Raw genomic sequence first — 12,629 nt, 5'->3', positions numbered from 1 at the left:
CGGTCTTTCCAGTGACCGCCAGCCCCCCTAGAACCTTGCCGGCCGTATAATGGATATTCTGCTGGGCCGGCGGGAGGAAACATTGTTTCCGTAAATCGGGCAGTGACCTACGTGATGGGGCACTGCACAGGGGCTCCTGCACTGCCCATGCCAGGTGCATGGGCAGTGCAGGGGCCCCGAGGGGAGCCCCAAAACACCCCTTCTGCCAGCCTTTCCCTGGCGGGTTTGGCTGGTGAAAATGGGATCATTATCCGAGGGGCAGCAGCGGATCAGTGGTGATGCTGTCCACAGGGACACCAATGGCGACCCTCCCTGTCATCATTATGTGGCGGTGTAGGCCGCCATGCCGGATGGCGGGATTTCCCGCCACCCTCCAGCATGGCGGCCCACACCGCCAAGTTCATAATGAGGACCTAAATGCATGGCTCACACACGTGCAGAAATAACATCATCAGCAAACTATTAGTAACAATCGAATAATAAGTCCAAGACAAAGGTGTCCTCAAAATAAAAGACTTTATATAATGATGTGTTTAGTCACTCAACAATAAGTATCAAATGTCCATCATAATTAGTACAGCAATGTCTCAGCCCATGTGGGCCACAATGGCTTTCAGGCCCATCTTTTGCCTCCTAACTTCAATGCCACAGTAAATCTCCTCTGGAATGGGCATCTATTGGACAGAGAACGGACACCTCAATAATGTTACGGGGTGGGTCCTTAGGTTTTGGAGGGGTGGGTTTGGTAGGGGTGGTTCGGAATGTGGAAGGGGTGGTTTGGGATTTGGAAGGGGTCAGTGCCATGGCAAAAAGAAGGTCTTCTTTGGGAAAATGGGTAGGGTAGTGAGAGGGAATTCACGTTGGGAGGTAGAGGGAGTAGCTGTGTTTGTTGTGCATGTTACTACTACTGAAATACACTGTTCCTGGGTCACAAGGGAAGACAGGACGAGTACTCTGGAGTCCTATTTAATAGGAGCAAGAGTCCTCACACACCCAAATGGGTGTCATGCTTCATCATCGGACAAGCTCCTCGTCAGACCGGCGCTGCAATGTCTGACGGGCACCACCCTTCCGGGGGGCTCTTTGCCGGAGATCTTTTCTCGATGATGCCACTCTATCCCGCATTTTCTTTCTCCCTACTCATTTGCGGAATCTACTGGCATTCTACAGCACAAAGCAGTACACCACACACAGCATCATCCACAATCTGATTAGCTTACATTTTGAGAAATCATCATGGGCTTAGCAACGTTGATGGCATACAACATAGCTGGAAAGTAAAGAGGTCAAACCAGAACAATATCTACAGACAATGACTTACCCCCTTGTTGCTGCTGTTGGGCCCTCAACTGCCCATCAAGCTCCGGTTAAGCCACCACAAGGATGCAGGCCATTAGGGGGGTCAGGATGATCGCTGGGAGGACTGCCCGACTTGGCTCATAGCTGATTTTCTTGTAGCCCAACGCAGATCCTCCCACCTCTTCTGACAGTGCAGGCTACGCTGCTTGTGGACCCCCAGGCTCCGCATCTTCTTGGCGATGATGTGCCAGATTTCCCGCTTCTGATGGGCATTGGCCTGTATAGATGACACAAAAGAACAGAAAAAGACAATTCAGTGTCACTTTTGGGCAGTACTGCTGTAATTTTACATTTTATAAATTCACACATGCCTTTACAAAACAGAATTCTGACAATGTGCTTGCCATTTGGGATAGTTCACTGGGTGGACAACTGCGGCACTTGGGATGCGGTGTTTGCTGCACTCTATACTATCACACACAGAAGTTGTGGTAGAACAGATCGTACTCCTTTCTCTCAGTTATACAAGTCTCATACATGCAAAGACAAACAGAAGCAGGATTTGGTTCAATAGGTTTTATTGAAGCAACTGCATTCTATGTAAAAAGGCATGAAGTGGGATTATGAAGATAGTGAAACACAACACTATTTTAGCAGTCAGCAGGAAAGTGAAACACAGAAAGAGTCCCATCATAGTGTCACAATATTGTATCTAATATCCCTACCTACACTACTAAGTTTCTACAAGAGAGCAAATAGTAGTGGTAGCCCTAAACCGGCCATCTAGCCATGGGAAGGAAGCCCAATCTCCATGCCTTTGTTCATAGATAAGAAAGAGGTCTGTTAGTCTGCTGGGAGTCCTCCCACATAGACGAAGAGGAAGCGCGGAGTTTCAGCAGAAACTGCGATGATGTGCAGCATGAGATGGGCGGCTGGCTGGAATGTCCCCTATAAGTTGGTGGGGGTAGCATGTGGTTTTGTAATAAAACATCCTGTTGTTCTGAGAACTGCATAGATGTGGCAACTCGTTTTTTCTGTGTAGGGTATACATTGTACTCTCTGGACCGGCAATACCCCGTAAACTATTGTGTACAGCCTTGGAGCGAGCACAGGATGAAATGTTGTGCAAAGAAATGAATAACAAATTCTGCATGGAAGGGCAACTGATAAAGATAATAAAACATTGCCCCTACATGAAGTCTTGCTAAAATAATAAGAGGAATAAAATGACAAGTGAGTAGGTGAGAAGGTGCAGGCCTCAAATCCAAGCTAAAATAAATTTGCATACATAAACACTAAAAAAAAACTCACGACAACAGTAGTATAACATCTTCTCCTTGTTGGACTTTCCTAACAAATTCAGAATGCCAATCTACTTCAGCCATGAGAATGTCATAACTGAATGACAATTTTTTCTCAGAAAATCACTTTGATAGTGTGTGTAATGTCACCCTCAATTTGAATGTCCAAGTCACATAATCTGCTAAGAGGATTCATCCGCTGCTCTGGTGTTTCAACTTGTTCAAATTTACTATTTGCTCTCAAAGCCAGAAACTCTTGAAGATTCAGACAAACTATTGCTGCACTGTTTAGCAGTGTCAATGCCTACGTTTTGTTCAGGAGTAACCTCAGTATGGGAGGCATATTTAACAGAAATTCCTGCCACTTTCTACTTTTTTAACCAGGCTTTCTTTTTATGATGATGTCAAATGAGCGTGTGGGTCACTTTTCGGTTTCACATACTCTTCATGACTGCGCTCGGACCATCCTCCTCTGTCAAAGCCTTTGTCTCATGAGTCCTGAAAGGAATGAGAAGAACAAGTATCAGTATACTGATACCTATCAGGCTGTTTTAATTCATCAGGGTTACACAAGTTATAATGTTTCTCAGTGGGCTTCGGCTGCCAAGATCTACCCCGTGTTTTTGTTCTATCTTTATTTTTTGTTTGTTTATCCCAGCATTTTTTAGAGGTCTCTGGTACCTATTGAAAACCTTCTTGCTCATATTTACCTTTAAGTTGTGGCTTGTTAGGCCTGGTTCCCAAATTATCTCAACCTATTGAGGTATAGGTGTCCCCAATATTGTTTGGTAACTAGCGTTCCTGATCCTGTACAGGAACTTGTGCGAGTTGTTGGCGTACTGCCAAAGCTACTGCCTCCCCTTTAATATTACTTAATATAATTGAGGAAACTGTGGCAAAGTTGCCTATTAATTTTATCCCCAAGTCCAGAGCAGGGGCAACAGCATATTTATTTTGGATCTAAATTAGCACATCTGGCAAAACAGCAATTGATGGTGTACAATGAGTTATGGTATATATGGTAGCAGAGATGGTGCCCGAGGTGGCACAATCTTCAACAGGGGGAACGTTTAACAAGTGGAAGGCACATAGTACGAATCATGTGTTTATCTAGGGATCCAGTATGGTGAAACACTGCTTCAAGGTGATTTGTTTTCTGAGCAATCCACAATGGAATCTCTCTTTGTTTGGTGGGAATACCACTCCTTATTGCATTAATAATTACAGGACTAAATGCAATCCCAGCTATCTGTGGCTAGACAGCTTGAGCAGTCCTGGCTGGGACAGTTGCTATTGTTCACATAACAAATTGAGTCAACATCTATATAACCTTAAAAGGTTATTGTATAAAGGATGGAGTTCATTTGCAGTCAATCCTACTATATAGGGCCTCATTCTGACCCTGGCGGTCTATGACCGCCAGGGTGGAGGCCGGCTGAAGCACCGCCAACAGGCTGGCGGTGCTTCATTTTGAATTCCGACCGCGGCTGTGAAGCCGCGGTCGCCCAGCCGGGTCCGGCGGTTTTCCGCCGGATTTCCCCCGGCTGGGGGAATCCTCCATGGGGATTCCGACCTCCTTCCCGCCAGCCTGTTTCTGGCGGTTTTCACCGCCAGAAACAGGATGGCGGGAACGGGTGTCGTGGGGCCCCCTAACAGGGCCCCATAAAGAATTAAAATGTGTATTTAAAAATGTAAGTTCTATACAGCATTACTACAGGTTAGGGTAGAGTGGTGGTGGCGGTTAAGGTGGTGGTAGTTAGGCTGGTGGTGGTGGTTAGACTGGTGGGTGGGATGGTGGTCAGAAGGTGGCAGGGGTTGATTAGCATAGGGTGATGGTAGTGTGGTGTTGGGCTGCTTAAGGTGGTGGTGGCTGTAAGGGGTGGTAGGCTGGTTGTGGTTAGGATGGTGGTAGTGCTTAGGTGGTAATTACAGTGATGGTTAGGGTGGTGGTGATGATAGGGTAGTATTGGTAGCGGGTTGCCATAGGGTGATGGTGGTAATGTGGTGAAGGTGATGGTGGTGGTGGTAAGGTGTGGTGGTATGGTGGTGATAGGCTGATTAGGGTGATGGGTGAGTGTGGTGGTAGGGTGGTCAAGTCATGGTCATGGTGGCAGAGTGGTGGGAGGAGGGTAGTGGTGGTGTAGGGTGGTGTGATGTAGAGTGGTGTGATGGTGGTAGGATGGTGGTGTTTAGGATGGTTGGGTGGCTAGGATTGTGGTTAGAATGGTGGTTAATGTACGGTGGTTATAGTAGGGTGGTGGTCATAGAGTGGTGGTCGTAATGCAGTGGTAGTGGTCTGGTGGTGGTAGGATGATTAGGTTGATGGTAGGGAGTTGGCAGGGTGAGTGTGGTGGTAAGCTGGACAAGTGGTGGTGGTGGCGGCAGGGTGGTGGTGTTGGAGGTGTGGTGGTAGAATGGTGTAGTGGTGCTGGTAGGGTGGTCTGATGGTGGTGGTACAGTGTGGTGGTGTTTAGGTTGGTAAGTGTGGAAAGGGTTGTGGTTAGGGTGGTGGTTAAGGTATGGTGGTTAAGGTAGGGGTGGTGGTGCTCCTGGTAGGGTGGTTGTGATGGTGCTTCCAGTAGGATGATGGTGGTTAGGGTACAGGATGGTGGTGGTTAGGGTGATGGTGATTAGGGAGGTAGTGGTGCTTATGGTTGTGGGTAGGATGGTGCTAAGGAGGTGGTTGTGGTGGCCAAAGGGTGGTGATGACTGGTTACAGAGGTGGTGGTAGGGTATTTGGTAAGATGTTAGTAGACTGGTTAGGGTATTGGCAGTGGAGGTTGGGTGGTGGTAGTTGGGGTGGTGGTGATGGTGGTGTTGGTCAGGGTGGTGGTAGTAGATACTGGTAGGGTGGTGGGGGTGGTGGTGGTATGGTGTGGTGGTGGCAAGTTTAGTGAGGGTGGTGGTGCTGTTTAAGGTGCTGGGTAGTGTGGGTGTGGTGGTTAGAGTATTAGTGATTAAGGTAGTATTGGTGATTAGGGTCTTGGGGGTCATGGTAGCGTGGTGGTGGTTATGACACAGTTGTGGTGGTTAGGGTGGTGGTGGTGGGTAGGGTGGTGGTGATGGATAGGGTGGTGCTGATTGTAGCTAAGGTGGTGGTGCTTAAGGTGGTGTTTGTGGTTAGAGTCGTTGTGGTGGTTAGGGTGGTGGTAGCAGTAGGCATGGTGGTTGGGATTGTGGTAGTGGTTAGGGAGGTGGAAGTTAAAGGTGTTGCTAGGAGTGTTTGTGGTGGTTAGAATGGTATGGTGGTATTGGTGGAAGGGTGGGGGTAGCATTGTGGTGGTAGAGGGATGGTGGTAGGGTGGTGTTGGTAGGATGGTAGAGGTGGAGGTGGTAGTGTGGCAGTGGTGGTGGGCTAATTAAGGTGGTGGTGGCAGTGTAGGTGTGGTGGTGTGATGAAGGTAGTAGGGTTGTGGTATGGTGGTGGTGGTACAGATTGTATGGAGGTGGTGGTGTTAGGGTGGCGGTGATGCTATGGTATTGGTAGTTTGCTGGTATGATGCTGGTGGTAGTATGATGGTATGGTGATGTTGGTAGGGGATGGTAGGATGGTTATGGTAGAGTGGTGTTGGTAGGATGATGGTGGTTAGGGTGGTGGTGGTTAGAGTAGAGTGGCAGTTGTAGTTAGGGTCGTTGTGGTGGTTAGGGTGGTGGTGGCTGGGGTGGTTGTGATGGTAGTTGAGGTAGGATGGTGGTGGTGATAAGTTTATTTATATTGGTGGTTAAGGTGGTGGTTCTGGTGGTGGTAGTGATTAGGGATGTGCTGGTTGTGTTTAGGATGGCCATGGTTAGGGTATGGTTGTGATGGTGGTTAGGGTAGGATGGTGGTTAGGGTGGTGGTGATGGTTAGAGTGGTGGGTAGAGTGATATAAGGTAAGTGGAAGGATGATGGTGGTAGGATGGTGATGGTATGGTTGTGGTAGTAGGGTGGCGGTTTAGAAGGTAGGGGTGGTTAAGGTGAGGTGGTTATTGCTGTGATGATTGGGGTAATATTGATTAAGGTAGGGTGGTGGTGGTGGTTAGGATGGTGATGCTGATGAGGGTTGGGGTTGGGTGGTGCTGGTCATTAGGACGGCAGTAGTTGTTGTTGTAGTTAGGGTGGTGGTGGTGGTTAGGATGGTGGTGGTGGTGGTAGGGTGGTTGGGTAGTAGTGACAGGATTGTGCTGGTAGGGGGGTAGTGGTAGGATGGTTAGGGTGGTGATTATGGTGGTGGATAGGATGGTAGTAGTGTGGTGGCAGGGTGGTGGTTGTAGTGGTAAGGTCAAAGTATGGTGGTGGCTGTAGTAGAGTGATGTGGTAGCGTGGTGGTTCGGTGGTGATGGTAGGGTGGTGGTGGTGGTAGGGTGGTGTGGTGGTGGTAGGAGGGTTGTGATGGTGGTCCTGTGGTGGTGATGGTAGGGTGTTGATAGGCTGCCAGTGGTAGAGTGATGGTGGTAGGAGGGTGGTAGGGTGGTTGTGGAAGGGTGATAGTGATAGTAGGGTAGTATAGAGTTGGTGAGGGAAGGGTGGCGATACGGTTGTGGTGGTAGAGTGGTAGATGGTGGGTGTAAGTGGTGTTTCCATTTGGTGTGCCTGCGTGTATCTAAGCACGTGTGAGAGTTTGTTTAGATGTTTATGATCCCATATTTCTCAAAACAAATACAATCCCAGCATTATGTTTCCAAAAGCCTACATGTAACATGTACGTGTGCATGCATGACTAAAATCGTTCTGATTTATCAATGGTCTCTTTTTAATATTTAATTTCATTAGTAAAAACTGACATTATAGCATTATAATGCATAATCGAACCACCTTCGATTAGTCTCAGACTACCATCTCACCCTCGCCTCCAAAAGCACACGCTTCCTCACGTAAAAGTTTTTCCTTATGAGCTGCGCGCGCTCGTTCGGTAACACCAAGATTTTTTAGCAGCCCTATAATTTTAGTGAGCTGATATCCTTGGCCAATACTTCCAGCCAAAAAATGTTCCAACATTAGGTTTTTTAATGACCCTAGAGAGGCTGCATAGGCTATCTGCAATTGACATGTGAAGGTTCTTACTGAGTGCCTCGTCCTCCTTTATCACTGTAGTGTAAATCATGTTTATAATAGAAGTTGCTCATGTCAACATGCACTCTGTATCAATGCAGTATTTTGTAAAATGTTTTGCCAGAGTATGCTTAGAGTCTTGGCGAGCTTTATCAAGAACTGTGATGAATAAACAGATAGTACCAGGCGGGTACAAAGTGCGTACCGCACACGTTTTGCTCACACCTGGCGCTGCAGTGCCTCTCCTTACCACTACCTGTCGTTGTCAATGCGTTTGGGTAACACTGCCCACCTGGCATACGAGTCTGTGGGCTGGGTAGTATAACTCACAAGCCATAGGAGTCCCTGACTGTCACTGTATGCATACTTTGAACAGGTCTTACTGTTGTGATGCCCAAAGGCTACTACCTGCCTGTGCCCATTTCCCGGGACAGAACACCTCGTGCTACAGCAGCTGATCCTGTGTGTGTTATACTGTCGCCTTCATTCTGCTGCACTGCACAGGACCACCGCTGGGAAGGGCGGGACTGCAACTCCCAGAGTGCAGCTGCGCACAGGAAGGCCCCCCCTACTCTCCCCTCCCCGGCCCTCGTGCCCTCTTAAACCTCCTGGAAGTGATGTCAGAGGCTTCAATCACCAAGGACTCCGATTGGGCGGACATGCTGAGGACAGTGGGGTGAGTGTGGGGCTGGGTGCCCCTTGCTGCCTGCTCAGATACGCCTTCCTTGCTGATGCCCCCGTGCCCTGCGCCTAGTCTGGCAAGGTGGCAGCTCTGAGGGAGGGGCGCTCGCGGCTCTTTCCTGACGCACATTTTGGCTGCGTACACCTCCATCTCTCGGTGTTTACATGGGAAGTGTGCACACGCACAGCTGCTGCCTGCCTCTCGACTCTGGCTGGTATCTCGGCTAGGGCTGCAGGGCTCCCCCGTGCGCGCATGAACTAGCGAGACGTACTGCTCAAGTGCTGCCTGCGAGGGCTCTGGGGTAGAACCAGTCATGAAGACTGCTTATCTCCCGAGGCGTAATGCGCCTGCAGGCGGTGTGTGCTGCGTGCTTTGCAACGGTGATCGATGTAAACAGAATTAGAGGATGCGTAGGCCGACGCGGTCTATCTTATGCGTGCTATCCGTAGTCACGGTACTGCACAGTACGCATGATAATATGCTCTGAAGCTTCCAAAACGCTCTTTGCGAGCCGAGTCATCTTTAGGCGCTGCCCGCTGTGTGGTATGGACTGGTGACAGGTAAATATGGAGGCATTTTTCTCCAAAGGCAGGAGGTCTCGCGGTATGTGCATGCCAATGCCCAGTTTGGCACGCTTCTCTGTTTTTCCCCACACCCCCATTGAATATGGATCCACCCTGATTAGGACAGTGTTATTGTAGGGCACCTGTGGTCAGTCATGTCCTGTTATTTGTATTTCGCAGTGCATTAAGCGGCGCTATATGAGGATGCAGTCACGCGGATTGAACGATGCCAGTAGGAGGAGGAGGTGGGCATAGCAGCTTGAGGGATGTTTACAAGTAGATGGAAATTCTGGAGGTGGCGCTGAGGAGTCGAGGCGAAGACCCTGCATGCAAGGTGTTTTGTATAGGAGCATAAATACTACTGTTTATCCTGTAGGCGGCACAAAGGCGAGCAATAGTGTCAGGCTGCCTGCTTAGACTGGGCAACCGTAGAGATGCGCGAGCCAACAAATTAACAGGCAGAGCCAGGCCGAGGGTCTGGCAGGGCACTATGAACCCATGCACGAACCGAGCCCTGAAAATGTTTGACTCGTAAACTGTGCAATGAACACCGTAGATAAATATGCTAATTAAGACTCTTCAAAATAAAAAAGGTAGTTAAATACACTTTCATTTGTTTAACATCCTGAAGCGTTTCAACTTAGTACAGCATTTACTATCACTCTATTGAGAGGCATTTAATAAAAGTGACAGTTTTTAAATGTGGACTTATATTCATCCCGCTTCCAAGGTGCATTGACGACAATACATTAGTTAATTAAGAGGCAAGTCATTTCTCACGTACACCCTATACGTGGGCTAGGTTTTTACATGGAGCTAAATTATATTCTATTTAAATAGGACACAAAAGGTGCTTGTACAGCACGCACATTGAACTCGAGTGCTTCAAAGTGCTTTCAAAAGCAATAAGGAACAAGCATTGACAAAGCCAATAGGTCTCACCTATGTGAGAGCTGTTTGATTTGCCAGTGTCTTTTAACCATGTTGTGCAGCAGCATGGCTAAAACTTAGTGGTGTGGTGTTGAGTAGTGTAGGTTGGAGTGGTACGGAAGAATGATAACCGTGTTGGCGACCTGTCCTGGAATTATGCATCTGGGTGCTTATGTTTTCCCATTAAACCTGTTTCAAAGTGCTCACATACTGTGAAATCAGTGGAAAAGGTAGAGGGAGTATGATTTGCGAAGGGGCAGTTTGTTAGAGTAATATCCTAGAGACTGCACTGCACCGCTATTTGCCACAAATTTACCACCACATTGTATTTTGGTGAATATACTCAAAGTTCCAAAAGTAATATTCAGGCCATTACCAAATGCTTACTAGCAACTCTTACATTATAAATACTTCTAGTTGTGTGTGTATGTGTTTTTTTTTTTTTTAATTTAAAAAAGGAGCAAAGAAATAAGTTCAAAAGGTGCATGTCCAAGAGCACACGTTTTGGTCAAATGACAGGCTAGGATTAAAAAACCTTTCTCCTTGTTCTACATTTCTAACTAGACCACAGCTAGGGTGGCAAAGGAGGTGTTCCTGTGTTGTGGCCCTGGCCAGCTTTAAAATACTGTTTATTTCCAGCTCATTCATGTGAGTTTATGAAGTAGAGATTGGATGTTAATTATCATAGTTCTGTCGCTAAATTGTGCTTACTAGATCAGGTCCGACGACAGTAGGTGGCGACTGGGCAATTGTGTGTGTTAAATAGTAATATTTACCATTTGTGTTGCAAAGGTTAAGCCAGTTTCATTATCATTTTAGATTCCAGAGTTCATTTTCTAAATCTGTCTCTCAAAAGTTGCAATAGCAAGTAGTCAAGAACTACTCCAGGAAGAGCCGAATCATTCAACTGTATGTCTGCTGAAACAGGACTCTGATGTCCTAATAATGGTATATTGTTTTTATATAGAACTTCATACCACACTTGTGCAACCTTATTTGCGCTGTAAAAAGATGTCACTTTTACCTAATTAATTGGCACTCTGTTTACCAACTTTCGAAAGACTGAAAGCTGAGGCATTGATAAGATTCATACCTGTAAGAACTGGTACATCTTGAGGGGCAGCAAGTGCTGTACTCTTTCAAAGTACGGCTCAGCACAGTAGTGTATTAGACACATCATCTAAATCACACCAACCTCTAGGATGAAAAAGAACGGTGCACAAGCATTTTTTTTTTTTTTAAACTTTCTCACTGAATTTTCAGTTATGCCTAGCTGCTTGCATTGTTCTGGAAAATGACTTCTTTTTAGCTTCCTAGTTTTTCCAAGGTTTCTTAATGTTAAGCCAACAACAGTGAGATGCCTTTATCTGCATTTGAAAGGCTCTCTCTGCCATCTCGCACACTGGACATTTAACCATTAATGCCCTACAAGAGCAAGCATTTGCAATGCAGTAGGTCTCACGTTTTCTTGAGTTAGAGCTATTGGCATTGTAAATTCAGAACTGGACTTTTCTTGCCACATAAATTTGTCAACCCTGTCTCATAATTGTCTTTTCCTGCCATGTTTTGGTGGCTACTGACATCAGAAAACACAAGCCCTTGAGGAGAGACGAGAAGATGATTGCACTACCTCGAGCTGTGTAAACGTTTGAACAGAAATTGGAAAATAAGGCTGGGAAAGTATTTTATTTTTATTTTAACAGAATGAAAATCCTTGCAAGTATTCTTGCCTTGCATTTCAATGAGCAGAGCAGCCGGAGAAGATTTATGGCCCCAATAAAGGAGATAAGCAGTGCCCTTTGTGCAATATTGAGTGCTGGCAGGGAGGGGCTGTGGAGAGAGATACTCGATATGCAATGTGAGGCTAAGCAAGTTTCACATCATTGCTTTTAGGTTCAGCTACATTCTACCAGAAAGGGCATATTGTGGCTTTCGTGAGCAGTGAGCTAAACGACCGGGTGTTTCTTTTATAAAAGAAGCTTATATTCTGAGCCAGAGGTAAACGAGGAACAGCACTAGAGTAAAGCCAAAACAAATATCAGCAACATGGGAGGTGATGGGAGGAACAGAATGCTGCAATAAAAAGCAGGCAGCTACCAGCCTAAAACACCCACAGTGAAAGGGGAGCACCAAAGAATGACAAAAATAGTCAGTCACAGCAACAGATAAAGAAACCAAAGTGGAATAATACAGTAGCTGGTCACTGCTCTGAAGCAGTAAAAGTAGGGAGAAAAAGGCAGAACTGACAACTAGTGAGCAAAAATCTTTCAAGGACACTGCAACCAACAATATAAATCACTTTAAGCCATAAGAAGTATACTAAAAGTATACACTCGGTCAAGTGCTTACGCTCAACCTAAAAAGTAGTCAGAAAGCCAAGAACTTAAGATTATTTTTTCATTTCACATGTCTTTCACATAGCACTGTAACATGAGATCATCTGCCATTTCTGGCTTGTAGTCAATAGTATGTTACATTGTGGGGCATGTAGTTTTGCGGTTAACACTGTCATTAAGGGCTGCAAACTCCAGCATGCAAATTGCTTTTAACACAAATACCAGAACTGGTGGAAATCGTTATTTAAGACATAAAGCTACTTGATAGCTGTGTTTTACAGTTTTACAGTTTGTGTAGTCCATTAAAAAAAATGGTTGTTTCAATTATAAAACCAGAAGTAAGCTCTGCTAACATATTATGAAAACTGACTCTTTCATTTGCATCATGTAGTAAAACAGGTTTTGATAATGCAAATTATGTTGTCTTTTTTTGTAGTTGAAAGTTTTATACTGAGATTCACAACACAGTAACTTGGACCACTGCAG

The 12,629-nt window shown here is 46.2% G+C and overlaps 1 protein-coding gene and 1 long non-coding RNA gene across 5 annotated transcripts in view; one reads left to right on the top strand and one right to left on the bottom strand.

Annotated features, from left to right (window-relative positions):
* Positions 1-1,497: 1,497 nt before the first annotated feature.
* The window catches only part of LOC138299463 (uncharacterized), a 58,051-nt gene continuing 46,919 nt past the window's right edge, over positions 1,498-12,629 (bottom strand). Inside the window, exons 2-3 of the long non-coding RNA XR_011204756.1 lie at positions 3,043-3,098; positions 1,498-1,576 (exon numbers count right to left, since the gene is read on the bottom strand). This is a non-coding gene — a long non-coding RNA (uncharacterized lncRNA). The remainder of the gene's footprint in view (positions 1,577-3,042; positions 3,099-12,629) is intronic.
* The window catches only part of EZH1 (enhancer of zeste 1 polycomb repressive complex 2 subunit), a 205,650-nt gene continuing 200,950 nt past the window's right edge, over positions 7,930-12,629 (top strand). For 3 of the 4 annotated variants that reach the window (XM_069237725.1, XM_069237722.1, XM_069237724.1), the window contains exon 1: positions 8,258-8,308. In XM_069237725.1, the coding sequence (XP_069093826.1) occupies positions 8,292-8,308 (17 nt within the window). In that variant the 5' untranslated portion in view covers positions 8,258-8,291. Of the gene's footprint in view, positions 8,309-12,629 lie in introns of all 4 variants that reach the window. The other variant, XM_069237723.1, reaches the window with a different exon arrangement.

Source organism: Pleurodeles waltl, chromosome 6, assembly GCF_031143425.1.
Source record: "Pleurodeles waltl isolate 20211129_DDA chromosome 6, aPleWal1.hap1.20221129, whole genome shotgun sequence".
Lineage (NCBI taxonomy): Eukaryota > Metazoa > Chordata > Amphibia > Caudata > Salamandridae > Pleurodeles > Pleurodeles waltl.
Note: the sequence above shows the minus strand (reverse complement) of the source record. Positions and strands in the feature narration are given on the sequence as shown.